This window comes from Anopheles gambiae, chromosome 2 (genome assembly GCF_943734735.2).
Source record: "Anopheles gambiae chromosome 2, idAnoGambNW_F1_1, whole genome shotgun sequence".
Lineage (NCBI taxonomy): Eukaryota > Metazoa > Arthropoda > Insecta > Diptera > Culicidae > Anopheles > Anopheles gambiae.
The window spans coordinates 18,242,539-18,258,460 of NC_064601.1; the positions used below are offsets into that span (position 1 = coordinate 18,242,539).

The 15,922-nt window shown below is 49.6% G+C and overlaps 1 protein-coding gene across 2 annotated transcripts in view; it reads right to left on the reverse strand.

Annotated features, from left to right (window-relative positions):
• The window catches only part of LOC1269263 (3-hydroxy-3-methylglutaryl-coenzyme A reductase), a 38,402-nt gene that overhangs the window by 2,609 nt on the left and 19,871 nt on the right, over window positions 1-15,922 (reverse strand). For both annotated transcript variants that reach the window (XM_061645871.1, XM_061645870.1), the window contains exons 3-5: window positions 4,826-4,913; window positions 2,716-3,291; window positions 29-1,732 (exon numbers count right to left, since the gene is read on the reverse strand). In XM_061645871.1, coding sequence (XP_061501855.1) covers window positions 29-1,732; window positions 2,716-3,291; window positions 4,826-4,913 — 2,368 coding nt within the window. The remainder of the gene's footprint in view (window positions 1-28; window positions 1,733-2,715; window positions 3,292-4,825; window positions 4,914-15,922) is intronic.

Below are 15,922 nucleotides of genomic sequence, written 5' to 3' on the forward strand. Positions count from 1 at the left end.
CCGATAGGGAAAAACAACAAGCCCTTACCTGTTGTGTCGCATATGGCTTTTGACTAGATCGTTGGTGACCAGGGCCGACATCAGGCTCAGCTCGCCGGCCATCACGATGGCACAGATGATGCGGGCGAGCTGTTTCGCGTTCTCGGCCGGCTGGGTCGGGTGGGCCCCGCGCACCCCGAGCATGTTGAGGCAGGCGCTCTGGCCGGGCAGCCCGGTGCCGCCGCCGAGCGTGCCGACCTCGAGCGAGGGCATCGAGCAGGTGATGTACAGATCCTCGCCCGTCTCGCCGCACAGCTCCATGTTGGTCGAGCAGTTGCTGCTCGTCACGTTCTGGGCCGGGTCCTGGCCGCAGGCGATAAACACGGCCGTCACCATGTTGGCCGCGTGCGCATTGTTACCCCCGATGCTGCCCGCCACCGCCGAGCCGGTCCAGTTCTTCAGCTTGTTGCACTGCACCAGCGTGCGGGCGTTCGTCTTCAGTATCGAGGCGAGGCTGGCCGCCGGAATGACCGTCTCGCAGACGACCCGCTTGCCCCGGCCCATGATCCAGTTGATCGCGGCCGGCTTCTTGTCCGAGCATACGTTGCCGCTGAGCGACACGACGGCCATGTCGGGGAAGGCGGCCTGCAGCTCGCGCAGCGCCCGCTCCGTCCCCTTCGACAGCATGTTCATGCCCATCGCGTCCCCGGTGGAGGCGCGGAAGCGCACGTACAGCACCGGGCCGTCGATGGCGACGTGCAGGTCGCGCAGCCGAGCGTACCGGCTGGTCGAGTCGAACGCATGCTTGATGCGCTTGAAGTTGTCCTCCGCCTCCATCCAGCGCTTGGCCTGGGCCGCCCGCAGCACGTTCGGGAAGCGGACGCACGGGGCGCGCGTCATGCCGACGTCCTCGCAGAAGCTGGTGACGCCGCGCACGGACAGCGCCTTGCAGCCCCGGTTCGTGCTGGCCACCAGCGCGCCCTCGGTCGTCGCCATCGGCACGAAGTAGCGCTTGCCGTCGAGCAGCAGCGGTCCCGCATACCCGACCGGGATCGGCACGTACCCGATCACGTTCTCGCAGCACGTGTTCATCACCTTCGTGTAGTCGTAGTTCTGGAACGGCAGATCCTTCAGCAGCCCCGGGCTGAGGCCCGCATTCTTCAGCACGATGTTGCGCCGCAACCGGACCCCCCGCTCCGCGTCCCCGATCACCGATTCGATCTTGTACAGCGGGCAGAGGGCGGCCCGCTCGCGCACGATCAGCTCCAGCTCCGCGTCCGTCAGATGCTTGCCGTGCCCGTCCGCCTCCAGCACCTGGACGCATTCTGCCAGCGGGCGCGGTTCCGCTTCCTCGATCTCCTCCTCCTCCTCCTCGCTGCCGAGCAGATAGTCGTCCGCGGCTCCGTCACCGATCAGCTCCACCGTGCCGCTCTGCTCCACGAGCGTGTGCCTGCGCGGCCTGCGCCCGTGCCAGCCCTTGCCGATCAGGCTCAGCTCGCTCTGGGTCGCCTTTTCCTCGCACACGGTGACCGCCTCGCTCAGGCTGAAGGTGACGGGCGGCGACGGTGCGACGATGGGAGCGCTTGGCGCCGCCTGGGTCTGGTGCGTGCTTTCCCGGCGGGTAGCAGCCTGCGCCGCCTGCTCATGCGCGACCGACTGTATCAGCTGGTACCGATCGAACAGGATGAACTTGAGGCTGAGCGTGATGATCAGTATGTAGGTGAAGATCTGCTCCAGGCTGAACGAGAGCCAACTGGAAGGGGGAGGCGCAAGAAGAGTGTAACGTTAGAGTGTGCGGCAACAAGTGATGGTGTGTCTTCTACGTGTTAGTACATTTTTGAAAACTTTCAATATGATTGATTGAATAATTGAAAGGCAAAGAAATGTGTACAGAAACATGATGGAGGCGCATGGTAGTTTATAGAAAAGTATTATTAACTACAACAAAATTTTATCAATCTACAGCCGATAGCAAAACCGATGTGATGAAATAATGAAGCAATGTAATAATGTACTGTAAATAATGAAATGAAAAAGCAGAACTACTTCAACAAACATAAAGTAAACACTCTCAACCAAACACGCCCGTTATGGCACATTGGAATATTGCACCATGCGATCAGTCGGAATAAAACAGAGAAAAAGATGGGAACGAAAACATCCTAAATCAAACAAAAAAAAAAAAAAAAAACAAGTTGTCACCAAACCAGCGGACCAGCGCAAAACCGTGTGGCGAAATAAAAACTATGTCAAGATCATCGCCGATCTTTACGCGTTTTGCCGTGTGTGAGATGGAGGAGCGGCCGTTTGCAAAAAAAAGAAAGAAAGAAAACAAAACAAAAACCAAAACATAACAAAAAAACACACACGACGCCACAAAAGCGACACCAATAACGTAACAATAAATTTCCATTCCGCGCGAGAGCGCGAGGAAGGCGAAATGTGAGACTTTAATCGTGTTGTTTTCTTTCTTTTTTCTTTGCAAAACAGCATGTGTGCATGTGTCTCCCGAGAAGAAACAGCTGGTTCGAAGAAACGTTTGGAAGAAAAAAAAAACAAATGAAAACCATGCAACAAAAGCTAGAACTGGGCCACGGAAAGATTAATATGTTTCGTTACGTTACACACACGCCCCCACCTTTCTGGTTATTTTGGTGTGTTTCATATTTTTCATCGGAACATTACAAGCAATACACACGCACACACGCACGCACACACCGAGACGAAACCACTTACTGCATAATCAGCTCCGAGATTACGACCGTATCGGTCTTGTTCAGGGCGGCCAGATGCTCGTGGGTCTGGGCGGCAATGATCTGTTCCGCCGCGTCCGACTCCTTGTCCGGGGTGGGGAACCGGCTCAGCACGTGCACCACGAACAGCCCGCTGGACATGATCAGCTTGACGCGCTGGGCCACCGGGTTCGGCTTGCTGTCCTCCTGCATTACCAGCGCGCGGATCAGATTCTCGCGCCCGTTGCGCTGGCCCCGGTTGTCCCCGCCGTTGTGCGTCAGCTCGAGTATCAGCGACAGGCAGGCCGGGTAGAAGGTCATGAAGACGATGTAGTTGACCAGCGCGGACAGCACGGCGAAGCCGCTGAGCAGCTCGAGCCGCTGCACCCCCGACAGCGTACCGACGCCGATCACGAGCGTTTCGACCAGCGTGTCGAGCGTGAGGGCCGGCCCGAGCACCTCCATGCCGTGGGCAATGTTTTTCGTCACCTCCGACTGGCTGGCACCGCACAGCGCCAGCTGGGCCAGTATGCCAGCCTTGGACAGGTCGACCAGCAGCAGGAAAAGGAACAGTGCGTCTCTGCAAAAGGGGAAAGAAAAAGGTCAACGGGCGGGCAAATTGAGGCGGGGCGAGCGACACAACAGCACGCACAGCATAATTGATGATTGCAGTACACGCCGAAGAGAGGTTCAAGCACTAACACACATATACACATACTTCCGAACTGCCCGATCGAACACGTACAACACAAAAAAACAACCCCCAATGCTCCTAATGTGAAGGGGAAAGGCAACCAAAAACAGCAACGACGAACAAAAAAAAACCCGCGATGCCAACAACCTGTAGATTGGCGGAGTACAACAACCAAACAAAACAAACAAAAAAATGGTGTCTCCTTCAAGATCATTCACAGCGCACAGTGTCGGAGCACACTACATCCGTTCCGAATTGTGTATTGGTCGCCACCGCGAAGGTTTATCTATGCCGGAGCCTATTATTAAACATGCAAGCAATTGGCGAAGGTTGTAACGGGTTTGGAGATTTGGTTTGACCATCTCGGCCGGTACGGCCCATCATCCGTGACACCCGTGTGTCACCCCCCCTGCAGCGTCGTACCGAGTAAGTGGGTGCATTAACTTCAATGTTAAATGCTCGTGATGATGGCGATGGTGCTGCTGCTGCTGCTGCTGCTTCTGCTTCCATTGAACGCGATCGTGTGTCAAGGTTTTGATTTGATTAAGTGTGATCTTTCCTGTTGAGCGACTAATTTCTTGAGCAGGTTTTTTTTGATTGTTGTTCGGGGAACCTTTTGCCGCGGAGTTGAGCTTTTTTGATGCCGATCGTTTCCTGATTCGTTTCGTGAGGGCCGTGAGCTTGCACGCGAACACTTTATAGGTAGTAATGGAATAGAATTTACTCCTTCTCTGGTGCACCATCGTATCGCATGCCGGAGTAATTAGCTGGCTTTAATTATTAACCATTTTTATTCTGAAGAAAAAGAACATCTCCCTACAGCTGGTGTCATGACAATTAGTGAGAAATAGTTTTTTGTATGCTACATTCATTAATTATCGTTAAATCGACACAAGAACAAAAGCACCATAAATCGGTAGTTGAACTCTCCATAAGGGGAATTAGGAGATACTTTTACGTCATACGGTCACACAAACGCAGTGAGATCGCTTTTAAGAAGATGTTTTTAACGCCAACAGGGATAGAAATCACCCCCCTCTCGGCTCTACCAATACTATCGGACCGATCTCTGAACGATGTTGTTCGACCACCATTCTTCTTCTTACACCACCAACGCCAACAACGTGCACTTCCGCGTGCATTGGCATTGTTGTTTGTCCGCCGAACCGAAATCCACAAAAACGGCGCATTTGCATACGACAAAAAAGGCCCAATTTTTCAACCACCCAGTTGCTTATCTGTGCTTTACCCTTCTACACTACGTGCACTCCCTCTATCGCAACACCATCTCGTGCCATTGTTGCTACGGGGTTGTTGGGAAGTGGGCAAGTTTGGAAGGCTGGGGGAGCAGTGGCATGCATGCAGGAGAAAGGGCTGGTGTACGCGTGTTATGGTGGTGTTACTGACGCGTGTTACTTACTTCAGATCGGCAAGTTGACAGCCCAGGAAGTTTAGGACGGTCGACGAAAAGATGAAACTGGAGAACATGGTGAACAGCCCGGCGATACCTGAAAAGAAGTACAAAAAGGGGAGAGAGAGAGAGAGAGAGAGAGAGAGAGAGAGAGAGAAAACAACAACAGAATTAATAAACAGCATCTTCATTAGTGTTGAAATCGTATCCCTCACTCGGTTGTTCTCAACCGATTCTCATGCAAAGTGACCGGAAGTTGTACCTATGCCTGTCACACACAGATGGAAATGTTGGAACATTCTATGTGAAAGGTTTAACCTATGCTCCCTCTTCCTGTGTATTATTAAGCTCGCAAAACGATACGACCCAAAAGCGACGAAGGACGACGTTTCTGCAAGCAAACGCTACATTCGTATTCGCGCACAATGACCGCAGCCACGACGTCGCTCGGTGCCGCGGTGCGTTGTTTGTTTGCTAATTGAACAGCTTCGGCGAGCGGGTTCTTCCGGAATTATGAGCGTTTCAAGTGAAGGCAAAAAAAGGCCTCCGCGAGAAACCACACCATCACAACAAACCACAGGGGGATGATCGTGACCAACCGTGATCAATGTTTCGCTTCTTGCGCCACACCACATAGGCCGAACTCGCGCACCCAAATGATACGCACACGGGCACACCGGGGTCCGGTGCTTTCAAGGTTAGCAAATTCCCGTATAAAACTGTGCCCGTCTTTTTCTTTCGTTTTTTTGGCAACATCTTGCTTCAAGGTAACGTCGCCAAACGGCGCCAAACACCATGTAGGCGCGCGATTAGCCAATTCGAGCAGGTCGAGCGTACAAAATCAACACACCCGTGCTACCCCGTGTGGGTAACGGTTTCCTAAAGGGATGGAAAAACGCATCGACCGACCGTGGTGGTGTTGTGCACGGGATCGATTTTCACGGTCACATCCATCACGGCCAAACAATCCCTGGCCTTTCCCCACCGGTACGGGGCGGACAAAGGGGGGGGAAAGTTACTCGCCAACCGATCTGTCCAGATGAAGCTGGCCAGAGCGCGAAATCGATTCGGAGCGATCGGTAGCCGGGCAAGCGGGGAAAACTAACGCGCAGTAAACAGGCAGGCGTAGTGTGGCGTATGATTGCCTCTTTTGTGCTACACCACATTCGTGCGCACATTATGTTCTCTGTGCATGGGGATGTTATGCAAATGAAGGCCAGCCGGCTAACGTGCATGTATAACTGTAGCTGCACCTCTGTTCTCATCCATATGCAGCAGAGATTTGCTGACGAACCTCATGCTGATGTCCCGGAATGGAATGAGCTGATGATTTATTGCCTTGACACGATACGATTGTCTTTATGATCAGCATTTACTTTTTTTTATTATTTACAGTTATTTGATGTGAATTGTTAACGATTGACTGTTGACTACGTTTGACTTTCTTCTAGAACGCATCCCAACAGGATTTTCCAGGGGTTCTCATAGTTGTGGGACACTTCCTCGACTCTTATTCATGGAAAGTGAGCTTCATATGTCGGAATTTGGACTCTATGGCACCCTTTTGGACAGGCTCCTTGGAAATTCCTGTTAGATTTCTCAAACAAGGGTTCAATTCCCATTACATTGAGCCCATTTCATGTAAGAAAGATGCAATAAAGTGCTCCACAGCTATGAGAACTCCTGGAAAATCCTGTAACGAATTATAGTCATCACTCCGTCCAACAAATCATATTAGTTCGTTTTCCTAGCGAATTTGTAATTTTAAATTGAAATGAATTCCATTTAAACGCAACTGGAATCAGTTCTGCAATTTACAAATAACTGATTTAACAAGACATTAGAACTGAGTTATTTTGCCTCATCCACACATCTTTACTCTAATGATGGAGAGCCGAAAGAGGTCCAAATCATAACTTTACAGTGAAGGCTTTATTTACGAGTTTATGCATGATCATATCTCATTCAAATCTGCTGCTTTATTTGCAATCATAAATAAGATCTAGCCAAATAGGTTTAGGAAACCCAAGAATAGATTAATGCATATTTTTTTCCTTTTTTGCGTGATAAATATCCGGATGAAATTGATGAGAAATTTGAGAAATTTATAACCGGATTTGATTTCTTCTATTGGTAACCTAAACAATAAACATTCAAAGTTGAAATATTATACAAGTTCGTGAATGGTCCTGCACAGCTTTCCATACACATACATCACCGCATACAGTAAATGTGTACCGGGCACATATAATTTCAAGCACATTTCAACCCAACCTTCTCCTGTTTGCTACGAACAGTGCAAATAAAACAAACAGACAAAGGTTCCCGTTTGAAACCACTCTCACCCGCTGGCAGAGTACGTATAAGCAAGCGCTCGGTTTATCGCGCTCGGTTTATCGCACTAAAGTCACGCCAAAGTCGCGCGTAACACAGCAGATGGGGCGCGCGCATACACATTTCGCTTTTCAAAAAACGCTTTTAAGGAAATATCGCTGCTTCGGCGGAATCCGGAAGATCCCACAAGCGTACGCGCACTGCAGCACACAGGGCCGTGAGGCGTGTTAGACCACGCCAAAAGCAACGGTCCACGCGCTTGTCATCGTACCTATCCATGCGCTAATGGCGTGGCCTTCGTTGCGCTTATTTGTATGTGTGCTGCGCGCAGCGTTGTCCAATTGCGAGAGAGCCGCACGACATGGCGGCACGGCACCCAACCACCGCGTGGAGCGCCAACCCGGGAAGAAAGCATGGGGACCTCCTCACCCCATATCATTACGGTGGCTCGCCCTCTTTCCTTCCTCTCCCGCTGTTGGAGCCTCCAGTAACATATTCAGAAAGTGGCCAAAAATGTAGCGAGGGAGGGCAATGCGCAGCAACGCAACGCAATATAGAAAACAAACCTTCCCCCCTTCCCCCCACACACTTGCACATCGACAACATCGACCATCAGGCCCGTCAGGTTTGGTGGAATGTGGCCGATGTGCGTGTACGACGACGGCGACGCCGCTGCCGCCTGTGCATGTGCTGCGGGTGGTGTTCGCCGCGGTTGGTTACTTTCTCCGCAAATACTCGTTTTTCGGACGCTCCGGTGCGGTGGTGCTGTGGGGTGAAGAAATTTTGCAAACAAAGTGAGAGAGAAAGAGAGAGAGAGATTGTGTAAAGGAGTGTGAGTGTTGAGAAAAAGAGAGCGAGAGAATGAAAAAAAACCTACACCCTTTACACTGCCGCGCAACAAAATGGGTGCGATCCTTGCGCTTGGCGTCCGGTCATGCGTGCACTTTGTATGCCTGTGCCCGACCCGACCCGCACCAAAGCCCGTTTGGATTTGCAGTTACACTGTACGCCAACGAAGCGCTCCCCAATATTAGAGCTGGCTGCCCATTGTTGCTTAGTTATGTAGCATTTTATCAGCCTCAGCCCATTAACTGCAGCTCAAAAGCGGCTTGTCACCTTGCGGGGAACGTTCGCTCGGCGCGGTTGAATTTGTTGCGCTGTTTTTGCGCACCGTCCGGTCCCACGCCGCCAGCGAGATGATCGATGATTGTTATCAACAACGGTTTAGCGGCACTTTACCACAGCGACAACACCGTGAACAGAGTCCCGATGTCATCGGCAAGATGACGATCCTCCGATTTTAGGGGCCACCCTCTCCCCGTTCTCTTGTCCGTGTCTGTTTGCTTACGCAATGTTGTTTTGTGGCGTGCACGCGGACCCCCTTGCGGACCCCCTAGGAGCTATCAGTATAAACGCTGTTTTGCCTCCGCTTCGTTCGCTAATGCGCGTCAGCAGACCGTGACAAATGCAAGCGCGCGCGCGCGCGCTTGAGATTGCAGTGGAAAAATTTCCCTTTCGTTATATAGCGGCAAACAAGGCGAGCAAACGAAGTGCAGCAAACGAGCATAGCGTATGAGGTGAGATAGAGCTCTAGCGTATAGGGCCGGTCGTTTGATCAGTGGCTGATTGGGACGTGGTTTTTAAAGCGATGAGTCGTGAGGCAATTTGGGACGACGTGAGGCTCTTAAATCAGTGTAAAACGATTCATTTAACAATTCACTTGCAGCAGGTTATGTGTTAATTGCCAAGCAATGGAAAACAAAATGCTTTTGTTCTTCTTTGAGCGTGAAAAAAAGCGCATACAGTGTGATCAACACTGATGGTAGAACTAATGCGATTTAAACAGATGAAGATTTTAGTAGTAAAATAAATCGTTTAAAATTTTAAATGAAAATTAGATCGTCTAATGTTAGTGAAAATTGATATAAATTGATTTAAATAGCAACTCTCATACTAAAATATTTATTTTATGGTCTTGCAAAACGACTTCCACGATCTTGAATTAGTTAATGGTTATAGAACATGATATTTACTTGAAAAAATCCATTTTTGGTCATTACAGCTCGTAGTTACCGTGAGATAATTTACAGTTATATCTGTTAACTGACAACGAATGTTTCCTCCTTCCTCTATACGAGATGAATGAACAAATCGATACAGTCATACGAACGAACACCACGACTACGACGCGATCCGAGCTGTAACTAGCACGGCGAGATCGCTTTCGTGTGACACGGAATGTCAATGTCGTGTCGACTGATCGACGGCCGCCCACCATAACCGAAACGCTGACCATCGAAACTGCCACCGCCACCAGCCTAGACGCCTCACCCCAGCCGCGTCATTAGCGTGGTGAAAGCGTCCGAAAAAGATGATCCAGCACAGCGATCGGAGCTGCGCAAAACACACGCGGTAGAGCAGAGGAAAAAACTGGCAAACAAATCAGCCATCCCATCCAGTCAAAAACGAACCGGAAGTCCGGAATTTGAGGTTAAATTCGCTCGTCCAACTCATTAGCGCTCTCTACGACCCGGTTTCTGCTTCTGCTTTGTGTGTGTGCGCCGATCGAACTTTTGTTTTTCATTTGGCTGTATATTAATTTTAATAAACCCTCCAATGACCCCAAAATGAAGCGTGTTTCGGTGCCACAAACCAGTGCGATCCTGACACACACACGCGGACAATAGATATATAACTTGTTTCCGCCCCGGATCGGATATGGTGGCCAGTAGCGAAGACAGTGGTGCGTTTGATTGTGCGTTTAAAACATTGGAAAGGTGCCAGCGCACAGCCTCTGAGCGGATCTAGCCGAGCGGCAGAGCCTAATGCGCTACGCTACGCGCTAGTGTGCGTGCGATGCGGCGTGGCCCCATATCTAAAGTGGGTCAGTGATCGTTCGGTGCACCCGGCGTATTGTAAGCGGCCCGGGTGGGGAGAAGAAGGTTTGGTGGTCACCAACGATCGATCGAGCGGCGATCGTGACCGAATGGATCATTCTTGTATTTTTATTTTTTGCATCTTTCTCTCTTTCTCTCTCTTGTGTCGATCTCGTAACCACTCACGTGCAAAGGTTGCAAAGGTACGCGCGTACATGTCACACCAACACTAGAGTAGCCAACATCCTAACTCAGCTTGAGAAAAAAAAATAAAATCGACCGCTGCATAGTTGCTTGACCTTGTTTTATGGTCGCTCGTAAAAACGTCTCTTTTCACGTGTGCAGCTCACCACATGCACCGCTTGATGTTAAACCGTGCCGCAAACTCTGCGCACACCGACACAGAGAGTCAGGAAGATATGATATGTTGCCGTCCCTTCATTATTATTGACAACATAATTGAAGCGTTTAAACGGTTTGCTTTACTTAATGAGAGCAACTTATTTTACGACCCTGCCCAACGCTTTACTGTTAGACTTTAACGACACGGTTTTACATTGATCCACTGATTTAAATATTGATCGCAGGATACATTTAATTACCACAACACGAAAAGGGTGCAATGACGCAATACAGCTAAATTATTACTTCGACTCATTTTGGGACGGGTTCTTCTTCAACATTCTCACCAAACAGGCAACGCGCATTCTATTACCAATCAGCCAGCTATTGGTTCACCTGGGCTGGCTGGCATAAAATTTCGATCAGAAGATTTGTTTTTTCACCCTCAAAAACGTTTTGTGACGTCAGCACAAATAGTCCGCTTGGCAACTGCCGCACCAAGTCTTTAAACCGGTTTATTCCAAACCCTCCCGCGTGCACAGCAGGCGCGCCCGCGCTCGTGTTTACGATATTCTAACGAAATCCAAGATCAATTATCATTTCTTTATGTTTTCGCCCCTCGCATCGTGACCACCGATGCCATAATGTGGTGACGATAATTTATGCACACAGAACATTATATAATACGACGTGGTGTAAATTTAATTGTTTGATTTGTTTCGCTGCAAAAGCCAGCTTCCCGCCAGCGAATGGACAAGAAGATCGGCCCGTGATTAAGCATAAATTAAGCAACGCACAGTTCTTTTGGCTAATGAGGACTACAAGACGCATCGTTGTCTACCAAAAATGGGCTGTGTTTCTCTCCCATCCACACTGCTCACGGTCGAAAATGTCTCCAAACGGGGTCTGTTCACGCCGTCGCTCACGGCTGATGACGAAAGCAAACCACACAGCTGACGACTTCAACGATACCGTCGACGCGAAACGCAATCACCAAATGTACGTACGCACCACTTTATATGAGCAATTCAAACGTGCACGCACACACACAGACGCGTACACGTTTTCGATCATTTTATTCCCCATCCGCGTTCGGGCAATTAAAACGGGCGTTAGATTTCACTTTTTTACGACACCGCCCACCGACCATCCTGCAAAACCCCATCCCGCCATCCATTGGAAGTATGACATAAGCCGCACCACAACAACCCGCCCGCAGAGCAGAGCATATCAATTGAGCAAATAGTGGAGCAATTAAAATTGGATACTTTAGCCCGTTTTCTTTGGCTTTTCTTTTCTTTTTTTTCTGCAGTACCACTCGTACCAGTATTGCACACCGTAGTTGCATCCATCATCTTCGCCAGAGGTATCTTCATCGGTTTTCAGGTGGCGCGCGATCAGATCAGCGACGTTCCAACAGAAAGGGTAAACGGCGGTGTCATTAGTGACGTCACCGTACAGTGGCATCGGGGCAGCACACATGGTTGCGAAACCGGGAGAGTTCGCGCTGCCTCGACGTGCAGAAGCCACGCGAACGCATGCCTCGAGGATGGTTCGTGTTGCCATTTGGATTGGCCGGATCGATTGGCCGGCTGTTGGATGAATTGGTCGGTAAAGCGACGAGGGAGTGTGTGCATGCATGCTTCAAATCCCGACGTGCTAGCCAGCGATAGAAAACAAAACAAAAAAGGGCAAAGTGAATGGCACAATTTAGCCGGTTTGCATTTTTAGTGATTTTTGTTCATAAACTTCAAGGAACACACAAGCCAACAGTGCCGCATATCGAACCGGTCAAACAATCAATCATCCAACGCCACCCACCCACCCAGTCGCTGCCTGACTCACCCAGGATTGATGTAATGGATTTAAAGGTTTGCGTTTGTGTGTGTTTTTAAAGGAGTTTTTCTTTTTGTTTCGTTCCAAAACCGTGCGTGCTTTGCATTGGTCGGTGGTGAAGTGTAGTTATGCTACCAATTATGTAAAATATGCTTATGCACCGTGCTTGGGCGGTTGAGTCTGTCTGTGCGATGGGTTCGGTAATGAAAGGGAAATCAGAAATTGAGTTATTTGATCGAAAAAAAAGCTCAAAAAATGGTTACAATTGATACCTTTGACGGCACCAGCTTATTGCTTTGGGGTGGGTTTTCTCTTTTGAATTCTTTCTTTCTTTTGCGCTTTTGTTCAACCCTATTTCCACGATCTGGGCTGATTCAGAATCTATGCAAATCGTGCTCAAAAATTTGCATTCCATTTGCGTCATTTAGCACCGCTTCTGGTTGTGCTCGAATGAGTAGCTTAGGATTTAGCATGGCGATAAAAATTTAGTATGCGTATTTGCTTTTAAAGAAAATATGACAAACAAACCGATTGCTTAGAACGAAGCCAACCCATTCCCAGCACCCCAGATTCCTGTTAAGGTGAGCACAAACAACAGTGAAACCAACGTAAAAGCGATGTGATATTTACTATACGATTCCTTCCTAACAGCATCGATTTCATTCCGCCGAACAAAGGCTAGCAAGGACTTCAGCGACAGGGTATATCATAAGATTAATTGCTTTCCACCTAGCAACATGTAAGCGAGAACTGTACTCGGTGCAGTTTCCATCGGGAAAATCCCAGTTTCCTGTTCTTCCAGTTTCAGGACAACAACCTTTCACTGGCAGCTCGATCCAGCTCGCACTCTGCCAGAGTATGCAACGAATGCAGCTACACTGAAGACACATAACGAAAGGTCCTCACATACAGGTTGAAAACGATTGTTTCTTTCTCCGTCTCTCCATAGAAGGCAATAAAAAAGAAAGCAAAACAACCATTATTAAGACACCCAGCAAGCCCCTTGGGTTGCATGCCGCGCCAGAACAAAACCGAACGGCATTGAACAGCGGCGATAAAGCGCAATCTTCGCCGTGCCTGGTTTGACGTCATTGGCACCACAGGTTCTCTGCAGAAAGGGGGCTGGGAAAAACGGTGGGAAAATCCCCTTCCAAAAGTCACCAAGAAGCTGGCGATCGAACAGGTTGTGGCGTGTGATTTTGCGATGAGGGCTCGAAAGAGGCCTGTTATGTGCCCCCAAAGACCCCCCCCCCCCCCTGGCCGAACAGAGTTGAGAAGGATCAGCAACTGTCCTTGAACCGCAGCCACATCACGCACCTCAACACCGATCGTGCAAGGGTTACGAGCTGGTTCTTAGCCGCAAATGCAAGATTTTATGCTTACGCAAATGGCATATTAATGTCGCTTCTTTTGTGCTGCGGGGATGCTCTCTCTATCTCTTTGTGTGACGCACGCGTGACACACGGAACTGGCAGGGATGTTTTGCTCACCGAATGCTGCGGTCGGGAGGTTGTGGAATTTGTGCAATGAAATAAATCTGCCCCGAACCAGCGTCTGTCGGTGGGTAAAAGGGCAACCATTCCTCTTTTTGTTTTCGTGAGCGTATGTGCTGCTTGTAATTGTGGACATCGACCACGAACCGGGCCTTCGCGCGTACTCCAATCTCGAAGATCACATGTATGTACATCGGGCGAGTAAGAGTAAAAATGGGTGTGGCACCGATTGCCAACAACAGTTTGCCGGCTGTTTGCACAACGTTCTTTGCAGAACCGAGTGTGATCATGATAATCGCGATCGCGCACCCGACGACCTGCAGCACTGCATCATGCATCAACCGCGAGATTGCATCAAGAGGTCACCGGTTTCGTGAAGGTCACACTGCTACAGGTAGCACCGTCACCGTGCGTAATTTCAGCGCACCGCAAACCACTTCGCCACGCTTCGCACCCGATCCAGCAAGGGTTGGTGTGGAACTTCTTCCTGCGCGCCAAGCAGCAGCGAGGGGAGAACGCGTGAACTTGATTGCCGGCGGAAGGCTGCGCCACGATATCGCGTCCGCCCCAGCGTTACTAATAGCGATGGCAAACGATTATGTGCCGCGCGGTCCGCTGCTATGTGGCTACCCTTGACTTCCTTCCACCGCATCGCGAACGATCGGGCCTGGGCAGGTCTCGGACATGGTGAGCAGGAAGAGGGGGGGGGGGGGGCGAAGGGGGCTGAACAAGACCAACAAACCGTTTGGTATGTCACACACCATATGCAAACGGAACGCCCCTTCGCGAAAACCAGGTGGACCGACTGGCTCAGTTAGGAAATCGAAGATTCGCACACGACCGAACGTGACGACGAAACCTTGGATCGATGCATTAGGATGAGGAGGGAGATGATGATGGGGCGACACCGTTAAGTGCCTACTAGAACCTCTTCGCGTGCAATCGACCACCGGAGATTGTCCACCCCATTATTTCACCATCTTAGGCGAGAGGGACACGGCGATGCTCCGTGGCGCGTGGTCACTGCCGTGCCGTGCCTGCTGGAATGAACTTTTTGAATCCTCAACACACCGTAACCGAGTGGGTCGATTATAAAGGGGTGTATTTTTAAAAGGCACACAGAGGCACACCGTTCGATCCGACCGACACTCTTGAACCGGCAGCAAGTGGGATATCCCGTATTGCTGAAGCAAATAATGAAAAAAAACGTGATCATGATCGTGTTGATAATATACGCAATAAAGAGTTTTTTTTTGCTTGACATTAATTATTCATAATTGTCTGTACAAACACACGAACATAAACGATATAAAGGGAGAGAGAGCGTTAAAGAAAGAGGAGTTTAATTTCAGCTTTGATCAACTCATAACATAAATCTTAAATACGGCCTTGAACGCACGCCGGACCGGTTGCTAGCCCAATTGTTTACTACTGCACTAACGGATAGACGACTTGATGATTGGTTAAGTCACAATTTTAATCTGAAGCTTAATACAAACATGACCAAAACATGACCTTCTTAAGCCTTTTGGTCAATTTTCTAAATTTATGATTCACACACCTCCCTGAGATAGACTGCGAATGTAAAACCTATATAAAATATTGCAGGACCCTTTAAAAAAACACCTCATCGCACCTATCAAACAAGATTGAAACCTTGACCGTTTTTGTTCGAGCCCAAGCGCTTGGACCGTTTAGCGTCCACATGGTTTGGGTGGCCGCGAAAGTTTGTTTTCTTTTTCCAACGCCCCAACGTGTGTGTGTGTGTGTAATCCATTTTCCCTCCGGTTGACCATAAAATTCGATCGAGATCGCGCTCAACGAGCGATTGCACACCATAAAAAAGCCACTGCGACCAAGCGTGGTCGTGTGCGCTCTTCGCGCTCTTGCAAGAGGCAACAAACAAAAAAACCCACCCCAAAACCGAAAAAACCCCGCCTGAAAGTGCTAAATACCCTCCTAACACCATAAGCAAACGGTACCACACACATACACACACACTCACACCGTTCAATAACGGGGCCCGGGGGACTATTTCTTCTCTTCGTTCCTTCCTTCCATCAGGCACACCGTACACAACGGAACCGGCCACGAATATCACTCAGGCGCAGTGGAACGAACCTCAACCCCTGCTTCCTCCCCTTTCCCGGGTGAAGAGTTTACCAGCGCGGCCCGGCACACAGTTACAGCAGCTTTCTTGTGGGCAAAATTTCGAGCCAACCACC